The sequence below is a fragment of the Accipiter gentilis genome, chromosome 9 (genome assembly GCF_929443795.1).
Source record: "Accipiter gentilis chromosome 9, bAccGen1.1, whole genome shotgun sequence".
Classification (NCBI taxonomy): domain Eukaryota; kingdom Metazoa; phylum Chordata; class Aves; order Accipitriformes; family Accipitridae; genus Astur; species Astur gentilis.
In genome coordinates, this window is record NC_064888.1 from 29,907,643 (window position 1) to 29,932,663 (window position 25,021).

Genomic DNA, 25,021 nt, shown 5'->3' on the forward strand with positions numbered 1-25,021 from the left:
TCACCAGACCCCCACTACCTGACAGGATTGATACCAAGAGATTGCGTGTCCCTAATTAGCCAATTCAATTGATATCACTAATACTAAGAAACAAGGAACGTCCTGACTTATTGGCATGAAAGCCCTGCAGTTTTGGCAAGCTGTTTCAGTGCTCCCTGTTGCTACAGCACAGGAAAAAGGCAAAAACCCAGAATCAGTGTGATTCTGTTTTGTCTGTCAAGAGCCCCTGTGATCACAGAGCATATTTCTCACCCTGCTCAACATTTTCTGCGGGAAAAGCTGACATAAGTTGGCAAGGACAGCAGGCAGCCCCTCCTTCTCACTCCTTCTCCAACCAGTGTCAGGAGCAAATTCAGAGACTCTTTAATAAAGTGAACCAAGATAGGATCACAGCAAAACCCTGGTGCTGTTTTGCATTCCTCCCCATGGTGTTCACTGCAGGCCGGGGTGTCAAGCAAAGCGAAGCCCATCCTTCACAGAAGCTGAGCATGTTGCTAAGGCAGATCTATACGGCTTCCTCCTTTCACTGATGTAACTATGCTTTACCTCAGTTCTCCAAGGTGAAAAGGGAGCTCGTTGAGCACGTAATCTATCAGCCGTGCAGGGTATAGTTTAATATTCATACTACGGTACCAAGATTAAATTGATGCCTGGTGTCTAAAACTCAGAGTGGATTTGGTAGAAGCAGAAAGCACTTGGTCCTTCTGGGAGCGGGTCTACCGCGCAGTGATGTATCTCACAAGGCATAGTTAGCAGCATGCATGATGCACGCGTGAGTGCCTGTAATTTAATGGATGACTGCACAGAAGTGTTCCCTGTGCTATTATATGTCTGTCCCCTATGCCTCCAGTCCAAAACTCTGGTACTTTTCCTTTTTCAAGATCTCTTTTGTACAATGGAAAGATGCCTCTTTCCATTATCATTTGCCTTATGCTGACACCTCTTTCTGCCACATAAAACATGAAGCTTCCCAGAAAAGCGACGGTCCTTATTCAAGACCTCTTACAATTCAAAGGCAGGCACAGAGAGAAATTAGAAAAAAGGAATGGAGAAAGAACAGGGATTTTTTTTTGTTTTGTCCATTGCAAACAATTAGGTTCAGTGGGATGGAAGGTATTGTATGATGAGGAACCGGAGTTGCCCACCTAAGGGCCATTCCAGTCCCATGTTTCTTTGTGGGCTCACTGTAATGAGCTGGCTGGAAATACAATGTTCACAAAAGATATAAATAAAGATGTGACTCGGTCTCACTCAATCTCTGTCCCACCTCCGTTCACAAGCTCCCTGCCTGTGGAGGCAGCTGGAGGACTTACCATGGGGCCAGAGCAGGACCCAATATACTGGCAGCACCAAATATAGAGAGGCTTGTGTTTGAGCCAGAGTTCAAGCCCTGCGCTACCATGGCAGCACTCTGACTGGCACGGTCATCCCTTTCAGCTTCTGAGAGGATGAGAAAGGATGCAAAATCATGGTGCATATCTCACCCATATTGCAATCTAAGGCTGGGCAGGATGGTAACGGTTCCTCAGCCTGGCCTCCTGCATCACACACCCCAAGAGAAATCCTTGCCTTGATTGCAGCATCAGATTTTGGTAGAGATTTTTGATGTTTCTTAGCAAGCCTTATTTAACCTCAGAAGGCTTCCCCTTCTCTGAAAGTTATCTACTTGAGTGGTTTCAGAGAACAGTGGGTCTTTTGGCTCTCTGGGTGGGGAAGTCGTGGCAGTAACTGTTTTCAAGGTGAAAATGTTCATGTGTGCTTGCTGACCAGAAAGGGCTTTTCTTACATTTACTAGGAGGAGGGTGGAGGTGGATGGACAGAGGGACAAGACCACCTTTTGCAAGGAAGCTGAACGTTAAATTTTTGTTCAACAGAAGGAAGGAAAAAGGCATTTTACAGCCATGACATAGCTGAACTGGAGCTGCTCTCAGTCTTCAGCATTCACTGAAACTGCAGATGAAGCTTGAAAATGTGCGTGTCTCCAGAACCTACCGTCCTCTTTAAAGAAAAAGGTAATGTAAACATGCAGTAGACCACCATCAGCTGTGGATTTATTTTAATGTGGTACCAGCTGAACTCCTCCAGGTCCTGGGTTGTGCTCATCGCAGCAGAAATCCCCAGATGGCTGAGGTGCTGCCAGAGTGAGGAGAAGGGGAACCTCACCGCCCTGTATGGTCTTGGCTGCTTCCCTGGAGCAGCTCACTGGCGCGGGAGGCTCCAGAGTGGCCAAGGCGGAGAGGAGCCCCACGTCTGGTGGTGGACAGGCATGGTATTAACACAGGACCTTCTCCCTCACGGCAAGAGACAGAGCCATGTGGACATGGCTTGTGCAGGTATGGGTCAGTTTTTGTACAGCACGGATGCTCATGAATATGCAGCTGTGCGGAGGCTCATCTCTGCACAGGGGGCTCCAACCACACTGGGTAGACCCAGTTTGTGTGGGACGTGGTTATACTGCAGCAGCTTTCAGAAGCCATACGTGCAGGCAGTGCCCCACGCCAGCACTTCACCAGTACAAGCTCCTGACCCTTCATAGGAGACCTGCCAGCAAAGTGTTTCCCTTCGCCCCATTTCTAGTCTACCCCACTTCCCTGAGCTTGGCTGGAGCTCCTCACCGCTTTGAGCCACCAGGCCAAGTAAAGTGGTGGGCATAGGCAACGACGCACCTTGCTGGGTGGGTTGGGGACCAGTAAGGGACCTACTCACCCCCTGACTATCTGCCTTCTTGTCCGCCTGCCCCAGGGCTGGAGAAGGAGCTGCTTACCCATCTGCTTTGCCTTCCCCTGAGCGCCGCTCTGACGTACTCGCCTTCATGAGAATCCTCGCTGCTCTAGGAAGGTTGCATCCCAGCGTAGCACGTCTGCCTGGGTGGATGTTCGTGCATGATGCGGCTTCTTTGAGGGGCCTGGATACCGGGGTCAGCCGCAAATTTCCTTTGCTGGGAGTCTGGGGAAGCGGGTTTCGGGCCCGCAGGTGTGAGGGAGGTCCAGCCCAGCATCCTCCCAGGGAGGTGGCGGTGCGCCGCTCCACGAGGTGCTTTCCTCGTGGGCTGGGGAGGGGAATAATGCCCCTGACCCCGCGGCTGCCCCTCGCCGTGTGTCGTCCGCGGGGAAGCCCGAGCTGCACGGCGCTCGGGGCGGGGGGAGGCCGCCCGTGTTCGCTGCCGAGGCCCCGGGGAGCCGGGGCCGGGCGGTGTCGCCGCCCTCCCCGCGGGGCCCCGGTCCGTGTGCCCGGGACCGAGCTGGGGGGGCGGGAGAGGGTCCCGGGTGCCCCCACCTGTCGCGCCAGCGGTGGCACATCTGGGCGGCGCGAGGCGCCCCCCCCCCCCCCCCCTCAGGGCGGAACAACTGTCTCCATGGCGCCGGGGCGCGGCGGCGGCGGCGGCGGCGGCGGCGGGGGGGGGGGGGGGGGCCGCGGTGCCGCCGCCCCGCCCCGCCGTACCGAGCCGCGGCGGAGGCGAGCGGAGCCGGCGCGGCCCCGCGGAGGGCGGCGGTACCGCGGGGCATGGGGCCCGGCGGGCGGCGGGCAGGAGCGGGGCTCTCGGCGTCAGAGTGAGCGCGGGAGGCGCCGGCGGAGCGCTGCCCGGCACCCCCGCCGCCGCCGCCGCCACAGCCCCCGGGGAGAGACCTTGCGCGGTGCCGCCCGGCCCGGCTCGGATGCCGCCATGGGGAGCCGCTTCTCCAGCATCCCGGCGCTGCCCCGCGGCGGCCAGGGCCGCCTGCACCGCGCCCGCCACCACCACCTCAAAGGTACGGCTCGGCCGCCACCCCCGGCGGGACGGGGACCCCCGGCGGGACGGGGCTCCCGAAGCACACATGTAGCCCGGAGCGGGATGGGTGCTCAGGGCACCCCGAGGTGGGGTGGGCACCCAGGCAGGACACGGACCTTGGGCACCCCCGGGACCCCAAATGGGGATGAGACCCCTAGGCACGCGTAGCAGCCGGAGCAGCCCCCGCCGGACAGACATCCCGGGCACCTTGGGCACCCCGGGGTGGGATGGCTCCGTGCCTGGCCCCCCATGCCCTCTGGCGGCGTGGGCCCCCTGCCCTGCTCCCGGCCCTGCCGCTTCTTCCCCAGCGGTGGCCCATGGGTGGCTGATGGGTGCACAGGTCTCCCCGGGCAGAGGCACCCCGGGAAGGCAAGGGACAACGTGCTGGAGGAGTTGGACCACCAAAGAGTCCCCACGCGTTTCTCGGTGAACGAAAAAGCTTTGCTTTGGCGTCTTTCCTGGGTGCTTCAGGAATGCGTCTGCGACTGTCAGTCCTGTCTGGAGGAGGGCAGGGGGTATTTGGGGCTCCTTGTCCAGTTTACGTGGTTATTCTGTTCCTCATGAGGATGAAATCCCCTTTCTGAAATCCTGGGGCGGTGTTGGGACCAAATCGGATGGGAATGACTTCTGTAAGGCGAGCGGGAGTGACTGCCCAAGGTCTCCCTCTGTCCCTGCCCTTTTTTGCGCCCTTTCGCTGTAAGCTGGGAGGGTAGTAGCGGAAAATAACCTGTCATTCTTGAAAGAGATTTTCTTGGGCAGCAGTACACGCCATATTCAACACTACCGGGGTACGTCTTCACTAAGCATTTTCACAGCCAAAGCGCTGAATGATGGGGGTAGAAGATGTCAGACATCTCTCTGCAAGCAGGGAATGAGGGAAGGTGCTGCTTCCACAGCCATTTCAGATGATCAAAACTTGTTGCAGCTTCTCCAGTGCGTTGCAGAATTTGCAGCCACCGGCATGGAAAATAGGAACGTTGCTGTTCATCCTCATTTTTACTGAGCTTTCGGATACTTCTTTGGCATGGTCTAGGGGAGTGGAAACGGTTAATGATGAGCTGGGCAACTGGTTGTTATACTGAAGGATTTTCTGATACTCGCATTATTCTTCTGCTACACCTCTCTGCTCCCTTCCTCTGTACTTGGATGAGTCGGAACAGCTGTGTGAACTGAGGGTGATTATATCATGGCTTTTTTAATGGCCATGCAAGGAGACATTATGAATGCTTACTGCTCTGTCATGGACAAAGTCAGTCAGAAACAGCCCAGACAGTGGCTGTGCTTAAAATTAGACTCACAAGGAGGGGGTTGCTGAACCCTAAATGGTGAACCATCATCCTCTATCAATGCAAACATGAAGGCACACGCGATGCTGTAGTAGTTGGTATGCAATTGCAAACTGCCAGGGAGGATTTGTCTCTTAAGAATCATGCTGTCAGCTGGAAATCTTTCTGGAGCAACCCTAAGCAGATAAGAATTTATAAACTGGAGCCAGAAGGGACACTGCCACTTAATCCATTATCAGTGGCTTATGTGAGATTTTGAAGATGCTCTGTATGAATCACCTGATTTTGGGGGTGTGTGGGGTATGTGTTAATGGCACTTTGTTTCTTTCTTTCTTCCTTTAATTTCCATTTTAATTAAACTTATACCTGTGCTGAGGCAGCAAGCAGAAATGTTCTCAAGTCTGTAATTTAGCAGAGCACTGAAATAATTTTGATCTGGAGTAAAGAGTTAACAAGGCATTGTCTTTGTTGTAAAAACCAAGCAACTGCCAGGGACAATATGTGCCTCTTCCGTCTTTTTTGAAACCAGACTGCCTCAGGTTTTACATTTAAATGCAGAATAAACAAGTCTGATTGCATCTGACAGGTTCCTGTAAAATGGTCTGGAGGCATAGCAGCAAAAGTATGAATGTCACACAGTTTTGTTACATATCTGCCATTTAACATTTTGTAAAGCGTATTTTAATTGAAGGTCCCCAGTTGTTCTTCCCTCAGTGTCTGGCTCAGTGTTAGGGATACTGAGCTTTGATATATCAATTTGGCCACCATCTAGTACTTTCCTTTTGCAACGACTTCTTCCTAACCTGGTGCCAGGGTGACTTAGGCTCATTCTTGCTAAAGAAGAAGCTATGATGGCATTAAGTTTCCCAAGGTGGTCTGGGGACTCTGAAGTCAGGCCCTGAACCTTACAAGTTCATCTCTGCTTTATAAGACCTGTGTACATAGTAGAGATGTTGCCCACATGTACTGAAAATTTTTATACCTTTCTGTTAGTCCTGCTAAAAATGGTCATTTTAGTTAAATAAATCTTCTAAAGACTATGTGATGCTTTTGGTGGTATTGAAGGCATAACACAGAAATATCATTAAAGACTGGCATGCCTGGCAGAATACTTGCTTTGCTTTTGATGGTTGTGCATAAAAAGGAAACCACCCAACTTGATTCGCAGACTTCAGCTGCAGTTTTAAAACCAGGTAGCTGAAATAGGCAGGTCCTTACTGAAGTTGCCTGCAACAGTAAACCTGGAATCCTGGGCTGATGATTTTAGAGTTGCTTTCAGAGTAGGACAGTACCTTAAAATCTAGTATGTCCAGCCCTTTAAAAAAGGACTTCACGTTGCTGTTCACTAGAAACTGCTAGACACGAGCACCTTGGAATTACCTATTCCAAAGCATTATGTCATGCCTGGATTGTTAATCCAGATTTTGGTGACACAGTTGTGTCTGCTGGCTTTGGCTGGTTTGGACACAGGGAAAACTAAACTCAGTGGAAACTGAGGTCCTCCAGGACCACAGCTGATCAGATGCCACAGTCCTGATGTGGCTGTTAATCTTAGAGCCATGGCCAGTGGTTGGATGGAGGTTGTCACTTGGTGATATTATGATGGGGAGGTTGAAGTGAGATTATTTTCAGCATTCCTGTGAGTATTTCCCTTCCCATAACCCAGACGTGTCTGTTTCTCTGGGCTGACGGAAGGTGATCCATTGTGTACTTTCCTAAAGCTGAGCAAAAGATTATGATTATCTGGTAACAATCTCCTTAATGATGCAGCCAGATAAACTCCAGGAAATTTTTGCTGTCCAACCTCTCTGAAATATGGTTTGCGATAACTATCAAACAAGGTGTGTATGGGCTGTTTGGAGTGGAACCGAGTGGGAAAAGTCCAGCCGTATCTAATCTGGATTCTGTGATGAAAAAGATCAACCTTTGCATCAGTGGCTTTGTGTACTGCTTATTTACTAGTGCCAGGGCAGTCTGGCTTGAACTGTTCCAACCCAGGAGATTTCTATTATTTCTCAAGACATACATCCCCAGTTCAACCCATCTTCCTACCCCAGGGTTCTTCCAAGATAGTCTATTCAATCTCCTCTCTTAATTATCCTTTTTAATCCTGGCGTAGCTCAGTAAATTACCCTCCTTGCCTAGTGTTACATCTTCCAAATGTCTGTGGCTGTTGCATTCCTTCCTTAGCTACTGCTCAGCCTTGCTGAATACGTTTAACTCTTCCTACTGTGATGTGTGGGCCGTGTACCCTGTTAGGGCTGCTGTGTAGTTCCCAGATTTGCTGGTCTGGGATGCTAGAAATGCAGTTTTTGCTAGCCCTTAGTTCAGAGGTGAGGCACAGGATCTGAATGCCATCTCCTGTGCTCTGTGGGCAAGCAGCTCTTTATTCTCACTTGCCCCAATGTCCTCAGCTTCAAGAAGGTTTAGCCATTTCTGTGGACAGCAGATCAATATTACCTTGTAAAAGCTGTATTTCTGCCTCCTCTCTTGAATCCTTTCCTCCAGCCTCCTACTCAGGTGTGCTGCTCTTTCCTGAGCCTCCTCTTGCCTTGGAAGGTAGCTTTCCATGGTAAGTGACAGTGAGCAGGGTTTCTTCTGGCTGGTTTTCTCACGGGTTAATGCACCTATGATATTTATGCAAAAGAATGCATGCATGCACTATGTTACAGAGACAGCCTGAGCTAGTCAGAGATCCTCTTTTCAGCAGTGGCTGATTACTCATGGGTTATTCTTTATTATTTGTATTACAGTGGCATCTGGAGGCTCCCAACGAGATCTGAGTCATGTTGTGCTGGGTGCTTCCATGGTCCCCTGTACTTACTGCTCATTCTTACAGACAGCGCTTGCTCATGTGTCTGGGTGATCTCTGTGGGATGGTTTGGCGTTTATATCTCCAGGGTATCGCATGAAACAGGCTGGCAGCTTGGCAGGACCGTTCTTCTTAGTCCCTTCTTTTGCTAGGAAACCTGAAGTCAGTCAGCAGCGGTTTGCTGGAGGGTATGACTGCCTTTCTGGCTGCAAGCCCCCAGAAACACAGCCTGTTGCGCAGCACTTCACCAAGGAGGCAGGGGCTTTGCTGCTTTTCCTGGCCCACGGGGGATTATACAGTCTTTGCCTGCATTGTTGCAGTTGCTGTTCCAAACTTTATATCCCACTGACACATAAATACGTGGGACTTTTTTCTCCTCTCACTGGTATTTTATGAGCTTCTGAAATACATGCAGAAGATAGTAATCTGCCTGGTGTAGGCATTTCAATAATTGTATGTTGTTGATAGGAAAGACTATCCTGCTGCCAGCTCCATTTTGTGCGCTCTCTAGATAAAACTAAGTGGGGAGTAAAAGGGTGTCAGCAGCTGATGATCATGGGGATGAGAAGGTGGGGTGCAAGCAGTGCACTGGGAGGGGTGCCAGTAGTGATGCTGTGAGATAACCTCAGCTCCCATTGTTGTCACAATTGGTTCTTCTTTGAAGTACTATTTAATTTTCTTCCAGCCTTAGAGAGTCAGAAGTTTCATCACTCGAGGCGGTGAAGGATGCCTCCTGCTTCCTGACCTCCTGCTTTCATTCTGTCTTGGGTTGTGCTTGTTTGCCCTCTGACGTGTCAGTGTGCCTGGGTTGTAGGTATAAAGCTTTTCCTGCCTGAGGTTCTCAGGTTTATATGACCTTCTCCCAAGCACTAGATTTTTTCCCAAGCTACTGAACTTTGATTTATTGCATTTAAACTGCCTAAAATTGCTCGGTGTTCCAAACACAGCAATTTATCGATCTTATGTTCCCTTTCCCATTGTCCTTTTCATAAGGCGCTGAAGCCTGTTGGTGGAGCAGGTAATGCTGCAGCTTGTCAGAAATTTCCCAGGATATCATGTGGTGGTTTGCCCACAGGTGATGCTCTGTATTTCTCAAGGACAAGAAAGGCTACTTTTGAAAACCAGTAGGAACAAAAACATCAGTGGGGTGATTGAGCTGAAAATGTTAGTGCAAGGCTCAGTAGCAGTTAAAAAAAACCAAATGAAATACTAATACTAGAAATTATAAGGGAAGCCAAACAGAAGAAAACAGAGGCCATGGCTAGATTGTTGTATAAATCTGAATATTGTGTGTAGTTCTGGTTCTTCGCCTTCCACCATCTTAAAAAAAGATACAGGAGAACTGAAAAAGGTTCAGAGGAGGGCAACAGGGACAGTCAGAAGTCTGGATTAATTTTATATAAGGAATGATTGAATAAACTAGGACTCTTACCTCTGGAAAAAAGGACAACTGGATGGGAAATGACTGGCATGTAGAGAAGGGGCAGAGCTGCACTCTTCACTGTCTCTTCCAGTACAAGAATTAGGAGGACATCAAATAAAGCTGGTAGATTCCAGCTCCTTTGGAACAAAAGGAGGCTGTAGCCATCTGCAGTGGCTAGTAGCTCTGTAGAGCTCATTAATAGTGGATGTTATGGACGCTAAAATGGGTCCAGTTTTACGGGAGATTGGAGGAGGTCGTGAAAGAGGAATCCTTTGAAGTTTGCTACATACAAAGACCACACGGTCACCCTGCTCATATGTACTTCCCAAGGGCGTCTTCCTAAGGCTACCTGTGTTTAGCTGATAAGGATAATGCTGAAATGAGAACTTAAAGCTTCTCCAAACCAGTTAAAGCTGGAGCTGGGTTGTTCAGACCTTGCAGTGGTAGGTGGAGGGATAAAGCCTGCTCTGGTGTTGGCTGGTCTCTAGATGGATCCATCCTCTTTTTCATGAATGTCCCTGTGTTTACAGAGTGGTTCATTGCCATGGCAGCCTCGAAGTCTTGCACAGACCGTCCAGGCTTTATGTGGGACACAGTAGGGATTGTGACGAGGTCCCTGTGCAAGCTTTCTTGGATGAGGCTGCGTCTCCTGCACTCTGTGATTTTGACAAATAAAGGTGCTTTTGCATTTGTGGGCTCTTTTTTGGCGTAAGAGAAAGCAGGTTGGTTCTCTTTCTTTGCTTACATTGACCTCCCGCATGATAGAGGCCTAAGTAGCACCCGCTTCATTTTGTTTCTTAGACTGTTGAAATAGCAGCTTTTGTGGATATCCCCATACCTGCGAAGATTTCTAATACAGAGGCTTGGAAGATTTCAGATTTGGCAGCTGTTCTTACCTACTGCTGCTAGGATAATTGCAGGAACCAGCTACTTCTGCATCGCTGAAATTGTTGCCCGTGGCAAGTACATAAGTACATGTTGTTTTACTTACGGTGCATACTTTCATGGTGGCTACTTATTTCAAGCTGGGGATCCACACATGCTCTGCCTTGGTCTGCCTTGAAATTTTAGGACATCTGAGTAATCCAGTTCTGAACTGTCCCGAGGAGTGGGGTCTGCAACGCCGGTATTTTGGGATTGTCTCCGCCCAGGAATTGTTGATCTAAGATTAACCTTAATCACAGCACTGTGCAGGTGCTCAGCACTGTGCTGTGAACTGCCAAATCCCAAAGTAGTTTCTTACTTTAATCACAGCACTGTGCAGGTGCTCAGTTCTGTGCCACAAATTGACAAATCCCGAAGTAGTTTTGGGGACAAGAGCTGAATTTCAACTGAAACTTAAGGTCTGGCGATGGTTAAAGTTTCTGCTGTGACTGTGACATGTATACATGAGCCTGAGCTACGTTTTAACCTAGCTAACTAGGGTATTGCTAGTTGTGTTGCTGGGGTGGAGGGCAGGCACTTGGATACTTACCCATACTAAGGTCTGGGTTGAAGCAACTATGTGGTTAAAATTGAGGTGGAGTAGATTTTAATCTTCACTCATTCTTGGGGATCTCTAGCTGATAAAAGCATGTTGTATATAAGATTCTAGTTCATGTTTATACTACTGATTATTTGGCCTTCCAGTTACAGGATTAAAATAGGATTGTGTTTTAAAATTATGGGGTGGAGGATGCCATGGTGGTATTATGTTTATACAATTCTCCATTAGTCCACCTCAGTTCAACTCTTTGCTGAAGCATTGGAAGGATTCTCAGCTCTCAGAAGACTGTCAGGTTAAACCTCGGGGCTATTTTATGCAAAGCTCTGGAAAGTAAATGTTAATAGTTCTCAGCCAGCCTCAGAGATAAAATACCATGCAGGTTTTTTAGTTTAAAAAACCCCCACTTAATGTAAACATTTTTTTTTTTAAAACAGTAATAAAATTTTAGACAAAATAAATTCTTAAGTACTGGCATTGCTTGCAAAATCTCCTCCCTCTCTTTCTTCCTTCATACTAACTATTTGGGTTTCACACTGGTAACATCAACACTTCTACATGTTCCTGCATGTATGGGCTTACACACATGTGCATGGATCTATGCAGGGATCCCCTACTGACTGTTGATCTGATCGTTTTTATGATATGGCCAGAACACATCCTATGTCTAGCATCAGGACTTGAGAAGATCAATTCAGCAAAGCAATGGCTAGGGAGCTCTGTAACTAGCCAGTGCCAGTGTCAGTAACTAGCCAGTGGGGTGACAAAGAAGGAGCCTGGCTTCTGGAGAGACAAGGGACTATGGGATGCTGAGCAAAGCTGGAAATCTGGGATCCTTTTTCCCAGTGGAATTAATCAGGGGCACTTTTTGGGCATTGCTTTCTTACTTGGGGAGCTGAGTGGGACCGTGAAAGTCTTTGCGAGCAGCCCGTCTGGACATGGCTCTGGCTTCACCCTACTTCAGAGCTGTAGCTCGCGCCCTGACCCAGTCAGAAGAAACGTGATCATGTTATGCTTGATTCATTCTAATTTACATTGACTTCCCATATGTCAACATACGATTTAAAAACCCCACTGATCATCTTTTATCCTCTGTTAGGCATAAGCTCTGCTTGATTTCCCTTTAACTGCTACTTGGATGGAGACGTGACTGTGTTTTGTGCTCTGCTGCTCATCAACACCATCTAATGTAAAGCTTAGCCTTAGAGTCTTAACTTGCTACTGGAGAGGCATTTGCCAGATAAGCCAAGCAGCTGTAGATCCAGAGCTTATTTACCATCCAGATTCCAACTCTTCATCAGAAGGTTAGCTGAAATCTCCTCCTTAAGGGATACCTGTTTAATATAGCATTTAATTGTATTGGTATTTCTCAGGTTTTCTTTGATTTGAGCAACTGGTGCCATTGTGTTTTTAAGTATCTATCTATCTTGCAGGATCATTTTTGTCCATGATGATGCCTGGTTTTTGTACTTAACAAGCATTTACTAGGTAAGAAGAGATGGTTTCCCATAGAAATATTGAGTCACTGTAGAAGACAGGATACAAACAACTGTAAATGTTGCAAAGAGAATCGGTGTAATATGCGAGTGAGCCACTTGAATAGATGTGATAGAAAATGGAAAAGAGGAAATGTGCCTCACTAATTATGTTGCAGCGTTTCAGCAAATACAGAAAGAGGAGTAGTTGAAATAATTTACTTTATTAAAAAATCCAGCGAACACATTATAAGGGACGTGGGTAACCTCTGACGTTAGTACTGGATTTCTACATTCCCACTCCCATCTCTGTATGTAATTTAGTGTACCTGTTTTAACAGTACAACCCTTCAACAATTACGTTCCTCAGTAGGCATAAAATAAAATAAAGGTGCAAAAATTTGTCCCTATTTAAATCCGTGAATACCTTTTATTTTTAAAGGTTTAGAGTTGAGATGCCAAGTGATAAGTACTGGCAGCTGAGAGCTTTGCTCCTCCACTTGAAATCTGCCCTGCGCTAGTTGTGGCAGAAAGTTCTCACCATCTGCTGGGAGCCTCCTGGCCTGTGGAGATCATCTGGTGTTCAGCGCATCTCCTTTGGATAGTTGTTCTCGGACCCTATTGGCATGCAATGGAGGACTTAGCAGAGAGATTAAAAAGCAGTTTGAGGTTTCAACCGGAGAAGTCCTGCAGGTGGGACCTGTAGCAGCGAGTAGAGCGAGCTCTGGTCACTCTTGCCCACGCAATGTGTGTTTGGGGGCTCAGCAGATATTGTCAGTCTCCGGTTGTCAGTCCAACACGAAGCCAAGGAGGACAAATTACCAAGTGATGGGTGGGAACACAGACTGAGGGTAAACTCCCAATTTGGAAATGTTAGTGCTACATCCATTATTAATGACCCCACTGCGAAAGAAAAAAATGCTTTGCTGCAAATGACACAGGGAAGTGGCAGGCAAAATTAAAATTTCATACTTGCCGTGGTCTTACAATAAAGGTTTTGTGATCCACACCCAGCAATGCAGCTATAAATAGTCTTGTTATCTAATCTTCCAACTCAGAATATGACAGAAGATTACAAGTAGGAAAACAGTTCAGTGTAGCTTTTAGCTATTTTCCCACTGCTTCCCTTGCTTCTGCTGGAGCATTATCGCTGTGCCCCTTGTAGTTCATATGGAGACAACATTATTCAGAAGTAGAGACTGTCACTAGGAGGAGGAGAGTTCAGATAAAACCCAGAAGATTTATGACATAGTTTAGATAAGGCCATGTAGGAACTGAGACAAGGGACATAATGATAATTTGCAGTCCAGCGGTGTTTCTTAGGGTGTGGTGAGAACTTCTTCATGCCAACTCCATTGGGTCAGATAGGGAGCGGGACATGTTTTAATAAGGTGCTCTACATGGTTGATTCCAGAGGGATCCCTTTTGCTAATAAATAATCCAGATGCATCATACCGTACGGGCTCTGTCAACACGGGTCTACAACCTGATCCAAACCCAACAGAAAGTCCCTAGAAAATTTCACAGAGGCATAGCTAGCACGGAGAAAACCTCTTTTTCCTTTTGATCTTATTTCCCATGGGAGAAGGAGTTGGCTGGTGGCAAGGATGATACCTCCTCTCCACCCCTCTCTCCCTGCCTTGCTGCTGATGCAAATCCTCATTTCTGGCCCTTCCTTGGAGCCCTCCCCAGCCCGTTTCACATGGGGCACCTGAAGTCAGTGAGGACGGCTGAGCTCTGCGAAAGCTCCCCTGGAGCAGGGGCAGCTAAAAACGACCTTCTGCAGCCTTTGTGTGCGGACAGGAATAACCCTTTCCCACAGAGGACTGCAGATAACTTTTGTACAGTGTTCTTGTGGCAGCCACGGGAGGAGGTGTGAGGGAGTATGGCTGTTGTAGATCTGGAGCCCCACGAGACTTGAACCTTCCTCTTTTGCTGTATGAGGGGAGTTAGGAAGGCTTTGAGCGTTTGTTCAAACCCTAGCACTGCTCACCTGCTGCAGGGTGGCTTCCCCACCGCCTGGCTTGGAGGAGGCTCTCTATCATCAGCACCATGTCGGCACATGTCCAGGCAGCTCCGTGGAGCGTGGTGGTGGGCACACACATGTTCTCCAGCCACGATCAACTACAGAAATCCTCTTCTGTGCCTTTATCACACCTTCTTGTGGCGGAGATAAAGCAATGACAAAACTTGAGGAATTAAGCCTCACTGCAGCTGTTGCAGGGAGGCAGGAAAGAGCTTGTGCCATCCCCTTGTCCTAAAATAGGCTGATGTCTAGGGAGGTAAAATGATTTATTTATATTTTGCACAACAATTTAGCAGGTGGAAGACTCAATTCATCTGTTGAACGCAGTAGTCCTACACCCATCAAATCCCACAGAGTTCATGTGATCCAGACTCGGGATCCGGTTTTGCCTCCTAGGGAAATGCTGCGACTTGAGGGCTTCCCCCTTGTATTCCCCGTCCATCAACGCAGCTGAGCAGGCGTTCACCTCCATCTACCCACGTCACCCCCTCTCTCTTCGACAAAGCATCGGCAGCATCCTTCTGAGAGGAGGTGATGGCATTCCGCTACTGCTGACTCAGCTGGGCACTTCTGTCTCTTGCAGCCCTCTGAAAAGCGTCCCGAAATATTGTTAAAAGCACAAGAGCCAAAGGGTGTACCTGCCTGGCTGAACTGTGGCCTGATACTGCTAGCAAATTCTTTACCAGCCCAGATTCTGGTATTTCAGCTTAAATTCCCGGGCATAAGCAATTACAAGCGCTGGGCTTTCTCGTGCTGTAGCCCATTCAGCAGGAAGGAGAACTACCTTCTCGTGACTAGATTCTGCAGGCAGATCAAATTTGCTGTTGGAACAGAGGTTTTATATATAGTAAAATGCTCCCAGGCGTGCTTTTTAGTAGTGCTTCTGGGCTAAAGCAAGGATTTATTAATAAGAGGCACCCAAACTATATTATGCACTGAAGCAGAGCTGAAACAGGCTACTTTTGCTCTGATTCAGGGAGCTGTTTGAATTCAGTGACAGATGCCAAGTGTTTATGTCCTTGCCTGAGTTTATCTGTTAAATTTGAAAGTGTTAAAAGCAGGAGTTATTTTTGGAATAAATATATTAAATAGTGATGGAGAGTTCCAGCTAGGTAGTGGTAGGATGGTATTTTATTATTATGTGGTGTTGTCCAAAGTGTCCTGCTCAGACCGTCAGAATAGAAAGCTGCGGGGGTAATACATTGCTCTAGATTCGCACCAGACTACTTGAGCTGAGTTCAGACAGCCTCGTGTCTTTGCTTGTGACGTTGCTTGGTATCATGAAGAATACAATTAAATTATATTTATTGTATATGTACAACTGCCTATAATATATTGTTAAACAATTGTAATATTTGCTGTAAAGTTCCTGACAGTTGTCCATATTTCTACATTAACATGGGGGGGGGGGGGGGGGCATATTTTAAGTATGTTTTTTAGCATGTTGACAAATGTCCAAACTCTAGAGAAGCTGTTACTTGTCTTGGAAACAATGGCAAACACACCTCTTGGTTCCTTTTGCTCAGTCTCCCTCCTACGAGTAGTCTTTTGTGCATCTTTGTTTAATTTATTCTGTAACTTCACCTAAAATAGCCCCTGGCCTTTATTTTTGTTTATAGCTTTGGAGTTTTTAATAGTCTTAAATCTTTTGATTTTATTATCACCTCCTTAATTACTATTTTACCCTATTAGTCATTATTTAGCCTTTTAATCTTTCCATGGGCCATCCTGAAGCCCTTGAATGGTGACTCTTTACAGCTGAACGAAGACTCAGGGTGAGGATGAACAGTTGACCCATAAACTTCAGGCAAGTTGTCGCATTTCCAGTGCCTCTGAGCCATCTTGTGCCTCAAAAATTAATGCTACTTACAAATTGCCTTGTGCCATGCTCCACCAAATACTAAGATGCTGTAATTATTTATGACAGTTAAAATCTCCTGATGTATTCAAATAAAAGCCAAACATATAGGGAAAACATGTCCTGTGGAGGAAGGTTATAGTATGAAAGAAAAGATGGCTTGCTTTGTCTGCAGGTCACATTGACAGGCAAGCTAGAAATACATGTAAGAGATGGAGACCTAGATGTGCTAGATTTAAGGGGGAACTCCATAGCTGCTGCCACTGGACTATTTTCAGGTGTTTGGATGAGTGAATGACCCAAATATAGTTTAAGCCTGTGACTATTTCATTTTAATAGCAATGCAAATACAGTAGGTGAAGGCTAAGAGCGCTGCATCTAATTTAGCAGTGTTGCTTTAGCAACATCGTGCAGGATGCAAATAGTCTCCTTGGTAACACTTCCTAAGTGTCATTAGATAAGCGATGGTTATAAACACGGAAGCAGATCAGAATGAGACATGCTCTTGTGCTGTGCCTTTTTATAGCCCCAGACATCACGATTAGCAGGATGGCAAAGGAGAGAGGAAAGCTGTTTTGAGAATCATAACGTTTGTTAGCGTTTTGTATATTGTGCTTTGGAAAACCACACCGGTGGTGATAGGGTTTTCTGACTTGGTTTAAATAAGGTTTTAAATAAAGGGAGAGTGTTGTCCCTGCCCACTGACGGCATTTGTCAGAGACGTACACTAAGTGTCCTCCTGCCTGCCTGGAGGATGCAGATTGCAGATATTAACCCTTCTGCCCTCTATCCTAATGGCATGCTCATGTCTTGTGAGTTTTGAATCTACAGATTAAGAAGGGGAGAGGAGAGGAGACCCCAGAGCTCTGTGTGTGTGACCCTTCCATTTTCACCCTGGAGAGGATGTGGAGGTTGAGGTGGTGGTGGAGGATCTGCTTCTGGGCTGGGATCAAGTACAGGATCTGCTCCCCTTCTGCTGAGCTTCCCCTGCCCCGGTATCACTTACCTCTCAAGAACCAGATTTGGGTTTCTCTGTTGAATTCTGATGACCCTTTCCCAGGGATCTGCAACACAGTAGGGATGAAGGTGAGAAATGGGGTTACTTGGTGCTTGGAAACAGGGCAGTTGTTTCTGCTCTTGGCATTTCATAGAGAAGAGTCATGAATTGAGGCAGCTTTTCTAGCTCTAAGGATAACTGATTTTTTTCCTAAAGCCTCAGCTGCTGGACTGAAGGGATTACAGGAGAATCCTAGCTTTTGTTTAAACTCCCCTCAATTTTATATACCTCTCTGTTACAGAGAAAAGCTGCAAGGTATAAAAGGAATATGACCGAATGGCTCAAAAACCAGAAAGTGTAGAAAAGAACCACCAATGCTTTTGTTTTCAACTGATCTTTGGTTTAATCCCACTGGTCGATGCCCGAGGATCTCATCCAAGGGATCTGAATGCCTGATAATGTCAACTGGAGCACATGAAAGACAGTGGAAACAGCCAAGTTCCCAAGAGCATCAAAATAAGTTTATTCTGGTTTAGGATGAAAGTCTGAAAGAGCAGGTAGTTTTATTTTAGCATGGGCTTGACCCTGCTTCAGTAGAGGCAGACAATTGGTGGACTTTTGCATTTTTTTGGAAATCCTCTGAACCAAAGCTAAGGCAGACCTTTTCAGCGAAACACCTCCTGATCTGTGACCTTCAGGTGCACACACAAGTCCAGTGACTGGAGTCTGACCAGTCCAAGGGTCCCTTTTTCATTTCAGCAGTGTGCAGCACCTTGCAAATTAGATACCTGGCAAAAGACTGACTGCAATTTTTCCTATTGTAATGCAAAAGGGAATTCAAATGTCAATAATCTCTCTTTACAAGGAAAACTCAGAATAAAAAAAACAAACAACCGTCCCCCACAGCCCTTTTTTGCTACCAGATCTTCTTGGAATTCATCCATCTTCGTATCGCTCGTATCTCGTGGCCTCCGTTGTAAATGTCAGTGCTAATTAATGAGACCTTGGCCCTCCGTGTAGTTAAGATGAGTAACAATCCAATGTTTGTTTGTGAGATGGGTGCCCTTACATCTCCCCTTCCCAGGGGAAAGCACTGGGGCTGTTAGCCTTGTGTGTGACAAGCTGCAAGAGGCAAAGTCCGAAACACTGCTCTACCTCTGTGGTGTCAAAAGCATGCAGGTGAACCTCTCCTGTGCTGGATGAGAGAAGCATTTCCTAAACCTTTTAGAGATTAAAACGGAATGTCTGGGGTCCCCTTACTGAATTGCCCCCCATCCCATCCCATCCCTGTACTGGGCTCCTGGGGGCCCACTGGAAGGCACTGGTGAGTTTTCTGCTTTGTGAAGGAGACACTGGGGTCACTGGACCATGGGGATGCCGTTCCAGCCCTAAGGCAAAATGTTGCTACTTTTCCTGTGCGGCCTGACGGCCTTCATGCCGTGAGTCTTGGGTTTGATTTGAAGGTGAAGTTTGTCTCTGCATCCAAATTGTTCTGCAGTAGAGGGAACTGAGCAGCTGTTCCTCACCACCATGGCCTGTGGCTTAGTAGGACATGGGAATTTGGACAAATGACTCAGCTAAATAGGAGCTCAGCCCTCAAGCTGCCCTTCCTTCTGCTGTATGCAGAATAGAGCATTTCTCTCTAGGACAGCCAAGTTGCTGTCTTTCTGCCACATGTCATTTGGATACCGAGTTCTTACACATTTGTAGGCATCATTTTTTAAACCAGCTTGGGATAGGAAAATGGTCTTTCTCCCCAATATTCCTGGCATGTTTCTGCTGCAGAGAGATGGGGTGGAGCTCGTGCTTCCTGGAGAGAATCAAAGGGCAGGAGGGGTAAGTGAAGTTTTTCTGCATGCCCTCTCATGGCACTTTGGGGTCTCCAAGTAAAAATGTATGGTTGGCAAGAACAGACCTAAATCCTCTCCTTGTTGTTGCTTAACAGACATGTCTCTGTGGCTCTTCACTGAGCTCTGATTTTGCAAAACCAAATGTGAAACTATCCGGGATGGTTTAGACCTGATTCTGACTTGGTCTAGCTGAAGAGCTGGCTGGCATTTTGTTTCCACAAACATCATAAAATGCAAAGCACTGTCATATGTGACATTAGCAGACTTTCTCATTGGTCACAGCCCAGGGTGGAGTTCAGCCTGAGACTCAGTGTCCATGACAAGTAGGACCACGCCAGCTCATCCTAATGCGTGCAATCCTTTTTTCACCGGTGGGGATTTCAGGGGGGTACCCTGCCCACCCCCTGGGGTGGGTGATGCAGCTGCGCTGCAGCCCTGACCTGAGCCAGCTCAGGCGTTTCTGCACTTGCACCGCAGCCTCATGCTGAATAGCACCTCTGCACGACGCCGGTTCATTGCCTGCTCAGCAGAAAGAGCAATGCTTTTGTATTCCCAGCCCTGCTTCCTGCAGCACCTGGGTTTTCCTTGGAGATCTCCCGTTCACACATGGAGCCAGCCCCGCTTCTCGGGGCTGATGGGAGCGCGGGCCCCACGGTGAGGCTGTGAGCCAGAAATCCCCCAACCTTACCTCGCGCACCTGGGACCAGAGGGCTCTTGCCGTTGTGCAATTGCAAGCTCCCTTTAAATCAGGGTTTCAATTCAAGCAAGGCAGCTCTGGCCTTTCTGAGACCTTGTGTTATTTTTTTGTCCATAATGGGAATCAGGAGTTTCACACCCCATTGCGGCTTCCTAACCCACAAGGAAATCCCTTCTTCTCTCTCTTGATCAGGCGGTGCTGCGGTTTTGCAACGCACCCTCAGTTAGAGGCGGGAGAGCAGTGCGGGGTCGCTGGCGAGAGATGCTCTCTCCAATCCGGGGCAGTGACAGATGTTGCTCCGCAGCTCCTCATCTGCACCGCTCCCATCCCCTGTGCACTGGCTGCTCCCCCTGCCAGCCACCCAGCGCCAGCTTCTGCCCCTCACCCATCTCCTGGCAATCGGGGTGGTCTACAGACGGGGACTGGAGTGTGTCACCACTATAGGAAGGCACCCCAGTGCCCAATCCAGCCCATGAGACTCCTCTCTCTAACCTCCCCATCCTGACCTCCAGTTCTCCTTTTGCTGCTTGTTTCTGTGAATACGCTCCTTTTTGCGTGTCTTCACAGAAAAATGGAAGAGAGTGCAGCCAAAAATCCTTCCTAAGCAGCTGGGGCAGCCGCGGAGCAGCTCTCCCTTTGACACAGAAGTCCCTCATTCAGTATTCACCTCTGACAACAGATGACTTTTGGCCACTCTCTTCTTGCTGAGATGCGGGCGTTAGCTATCGCTCGCCGGGCGCTTCCTCTGCAGCTGGGAGCCGCTTTCACGCTCGTGGAGTCATCCGCTGTGTCTCAGACTGGCACCCCTCTCTGTTATTTTTATATTTTTAGTGGCCTTCCTTGTGCAATAACATGAATTATCTTTCTTTTTGATAAGCATCTTCTTAGCAGAATATTAATATATATAATTAAGATAGTATTTGGCTCTTGAATTGCACTGTTCATCCCAAAATTGGCTTAATTACACAGCTGCTCCTCTAGAATGAGGCTGTGTTTGTTTAAAAGCTTAAATATGGAGATAGGGGCAAGATTTCTTCCTCCAAGGAGAAAACCTCCATTTCAGACTTCTAGCCATGTTGTAAACAGTGGCTTCTGTGTTTTAAGGAGGGGAAGAAGTCAAGGGAATGGTACTGCTGATTTTTCTTTTAATCCTCTACATAGGGAGTGAGCCACAAACCCCCTTGATTTATTTTAGGGTTTTTTTCTACATTATTGAAGGTAAAAAGCTTGAAGATCTTGCATTCTTTGGATTGGTTCACATGCGATTCCTTTGATTTTCCTCTCTCTCCGACATCTTGAAACTCAGGTGTCCCTTACAGCCAGACAAAATCTGTTGGATAAGGCACCTAGCTTTTCACCAGCTTCCAGTTTGCGAACCATAAGAATAGCTTTAACAGCAGCCTTAACCTCTTGGTGTTACAAGACCATGGAAGAAAAATGCCCCCAGACAAGTCTGCGGGATTACTTCAGCTTTCTGCAAGGCAGCTGAGAAGTTATGTTCAATTTTGCTGTCAATTCTTCTGCTTTAAACATTGCTGCTGTAAACTATCAGCCCCTCCTGTGAGGACGTTTGTGCTTGGAACTATGCAGTAAATCAGATTATGGCTGCCCTTTATTAACTCTGATGCACAGGATTTCGGCAGTAGAGGTTTGATTCAGAGAAAATGAATGAGGATAGTTAAAGTCAAATATAAATAGAGCTCATTAAAAAACAAACAAACCAGCCTCTGTTTCATTATGTGACTCTTAACTGCACCACGAGAATAGAACTAGCTCTCATTAAAGTCCCCTGGCAGCCTTGTTCTCTTCATTTTCTTCTGCAAACTCGCTCACGAGCTCCTAGGAGCTCTTGGGGACACGAACCCAATCTGCACCTTGGAATGGGAGAGGAAGGGAGAAAGCGAACAGAAGCCTGCGTGCATGTGCACGCAATAAAATGAGCACAGCCCTGCCAGCACATCTGCATCCCACCCGAGCTCCTAATTGCGGCTGTGCGGAGTACCACCGCTCCCGCGCACCTGAGAGCCCTCTCCTGTGCTCTCGGCAGCACCCTGCCCTCGCTTGGCAGGGTTAAACCGGAGGAGCCCCCCGATTTCTCCTCCACTGCCCAGTGCCTCAGTCGGGGTTTGTGCTGTGGGTGCTGCTGGGGAGCCAGCCCTGCGTTTCCCCCCCCCAGGTACCGCTGCAGCCGGCTGGTACCTGGGGACGGGCTGTGCGGTGGGGTCAGGACTGCTCACCGGCTTGGGGGGGAGAGACCGTCCCCTCTGTGCCTCCCTGACCACCACAGCAAAGCCCAGCATTGCCCGTCAAATGAGAATAAGCTCCTTATTCCTGAGCACAGCCTGTGGGGAGCCGCTGCCCTTTCATCACCACAGCCGCAAGAAGAGCTCGGAGTCTGATTTACACACTCGCCGTCCCTGTGTAGGTGGGTTTGTTCATTTCTGGTGGGTTTTTAAGTACATGTGTTTTGGGGGAAGGGAGAAAGTAAAAAAGCAGTGAGGTAGTCAGAGCATGGAAAAAATCCAGCTACGGTAACAAAATATACCGTATAGCAGTCTGTGCTGAAGAAGGAAAGGTTGCAGAATGGTACCCAAAGCTTCCAATTCACTAATATACAGCCAACCGTTAACTTTAACAAGGCTTCAGCTCTTGCCTTAATGAATAGGACATGCTTACCTTCATAAGGTCCTGAGTATGCAGGTACAGTGAATGGGAGAAGAGTCCTGGAAAGGATATTGGACAGTGTTTGAAAGAAAGACCTGTAGTTCTGGAAAAGGAAGCTACTTTTAAAGCAGAGTTAAAACATATTTTCTTTTAAAAGGGGTCTATTAAAGAAAAGACCACGTGAGTCTCATTACTGCTAGTGCAATAGCACAAGTGGGAGATTAATATTCTGCTTAAGGGAATAAAACTGCAATATCTCTTGAGCAAATCTATTCCTACATGAACAAGAGAGCACAAAAGCAAATAGCAGCTTTATGCTATTTATGATTGCACTTCTGGAACACATGTGGAGCCTGCAAGGGCTATACCAGTTGCACTTTTCTCATGGTTTCCCCCTGTTACAAGCACCAGTTCAATCCTCCTGTTAACCACCAGTTCAATCCCAGCATTAGTAGCACTGGGAACATGAGGTCACGGAGTCCTTGGTATTTTAAAGCAATGCATCATCTGCTCCTGCTCCCTGCAAGCTTAACTGGCGTGATGCCTGAGTGCCTGCCACAAGGGCTCCCACCGTTCCAACTTTATGTGGAAAACCATTCCAAAGTTTTAATTAATTTTAATTGATGATTGCAGAGCAATTTGATGTGTGCAGATGGAAATCAGGAGAGAAGTTTTAGTTCGTTGCGCTTTAGTATTTTTTATGTATATATACGTTTTACAAACAGAGTTGCAGCTTACTCAGAACCTGGACTGGACTGTGCCTGACTATTTAGTTACTGTTCACACAGAAGTAATTTGCAAAGTGTTAATTTCCAAAATCAATGCACTCCAGTACAATAAATATTTAATGCTTCCATCTGCCATTCTTAGGTTAGTTACCAACCCTGCTAGATGAAGTCTATGAAACAGTTGTCTGCTGTTGACATAAAGAAGGGTTTTGAGATCCAGCTTGCATGGAAACCAAGAAAAAAGCAGATTTCCTGAACCCTGTTATATTCTCTTTTCTAGATTAAATATGGATAGAGAGAACATTGCATGTGGAGACAGGTTTATGGCAGGCAGGCCCGTGTAAAATTACATCTTCATTTCATGAGGGGAAATACATCGAGTCTTCCCTAGTGAGACTACGACTGCAGATCCTAGGTCTGTCTGAATTTTGGGAGGAATCCAGCTGGAGTGGGCAGCATCTTTTCCAGTGGGAAAAGCCTAATAAAGCAAAGGGCATAGTGGCCATTTCAAAGAGCAAAGAGGAGGTGGAGAAGCCTCCTGCCCACGCAGGCAGAAGGGAGTGTGTGGGGCTGCGCAGGCAGCTGGGGCTCCTGTGGGTCGTGGCGGGATGTTGACCTCGCTTTCTGCAAAACCACGGGCAGTAAAACTTGCCTCTCTCCGGCTGCGCTGCAGACTATTTAATTACTGATATTCATGGAGGATTTGGAGCTCTCCGGATGGGAATGCCCTGTGCCAATGCAAATGTCACTGCTCGCAGTACAACACGGGGGCCTCGATGATTAGTTCTGTTTTACTGTTTTTCTAGTATAATTATGTTTAATTCATGTGTTGTTTCATCAAAGTGTCTGTCACTCAGGGCTTGGCCTCATCTTCTTAAATAGCTGGATATAAAATTACAATGTGTTCCTCCAGTGAGACCATATTTCTAGAACATCATGACAGCTTTATTATGACACAGGGCTTTCTGTTTAGCTGAACTGATACACTGAATTATCCTTTTAAAAAATCAAAATCTCTTGCGGTTGGATCATTAGACTCGTGCCATATTCTGTACAGGGTTACCCTAAATCAACATAATAGGGATCTTGTGTGGTAGCCTTTAAGCTTTCTTCCTGGGTCAGGGTGGGCCAGTAGTTACGTGGGAGGCAAATTGCAAAGCACCAAGCAAAGCAGGGCTGATTTTGCAGCAGATGTTCTCTCTTTGACTCCTTCATGAGCCTAGTGGAAGCTTCCAGGGATTATTCAGAAAGTGGTGAACTAGTGGGAATGACCCTCGTGTCCCTGCGGTGCCTAAAGCTCCTGTAGGAACCTGGAGGAGCATTGCTGCCAGTACCACCATGCTTTAAATACCAGACTCTAAACCGATGGTGTGGGCTGCTGCGAGGTGGGTGGAAGCCTGTGCCTGTAAATACGAATCTGTAGTTTAGATAATGGTTTTAGCAATGCATTCAAATTATTACCCAAAGCTATTCCCCACTATACCCTTGCATGTAAAAAGACCAACCTGTCTAAGCCTAATTGGACCCTAATGAAATTGTTTCCTGTAGCTTTATGCTGTGCAGCTGGATGCAATAACTCCAGCTACTGCACCAGGCACATGCAACAGCAAAGTTCTCAATGCACTTGATGAAGTTGCTGCTGTAGTGAATGGAGGGCTTTTGGGATGGGTATATGTGTCAATTAATCCATAATGAGTCTTCTGGATTAAAAACTTTTGCTGAATTAGGGAATAAGCTTTTGAATTGCTACTGTGATGGGCCACCCTTGTGCAACCAGGTACTACAGTCTCTTTTTGGCTTTCATGTGGGTGGTGATGTGCCAGAAAGAGAGAAAAAAAGAGAAGCACTGGAAATTGTGTTGGAAGCATGATTTGCAGTATTGCTTTGCTGCAAGCCCCTGATTTTTTTTAAGAAGGCTTTTAAACTTTGTGGGGCAGGTGCTGAATGGCTGCT

The 25,021-nt window shown here is 47.3% G+C and overlaps 1 protein-coding gene across 1 annotated transcript in view; it reads left to right on the top strand.

The window, feature by feature from the left end:
- Window positions 1–3,445: 3,445 nt before the first annotated feature.
- Window positions 3,446–25,021, top strand: part of NEURL1 (neuralized E3 ubiquitin protein ligase 1) — a 164,430-nt gene continuing 142,854 nt past the window's right edge. The window contains exon 1 of the mRNA XM_049810056.1: window positions 3,446–3,749. Coding sequence (XP_049666013.1) covers window positions 3,665–3,749 — 85 coding nt within the window. The 5' untranslated portion in view covers window positions 3,446–3,664. The remainder of the gene's footprint in view (window positions 3,750–25,021) is intronic.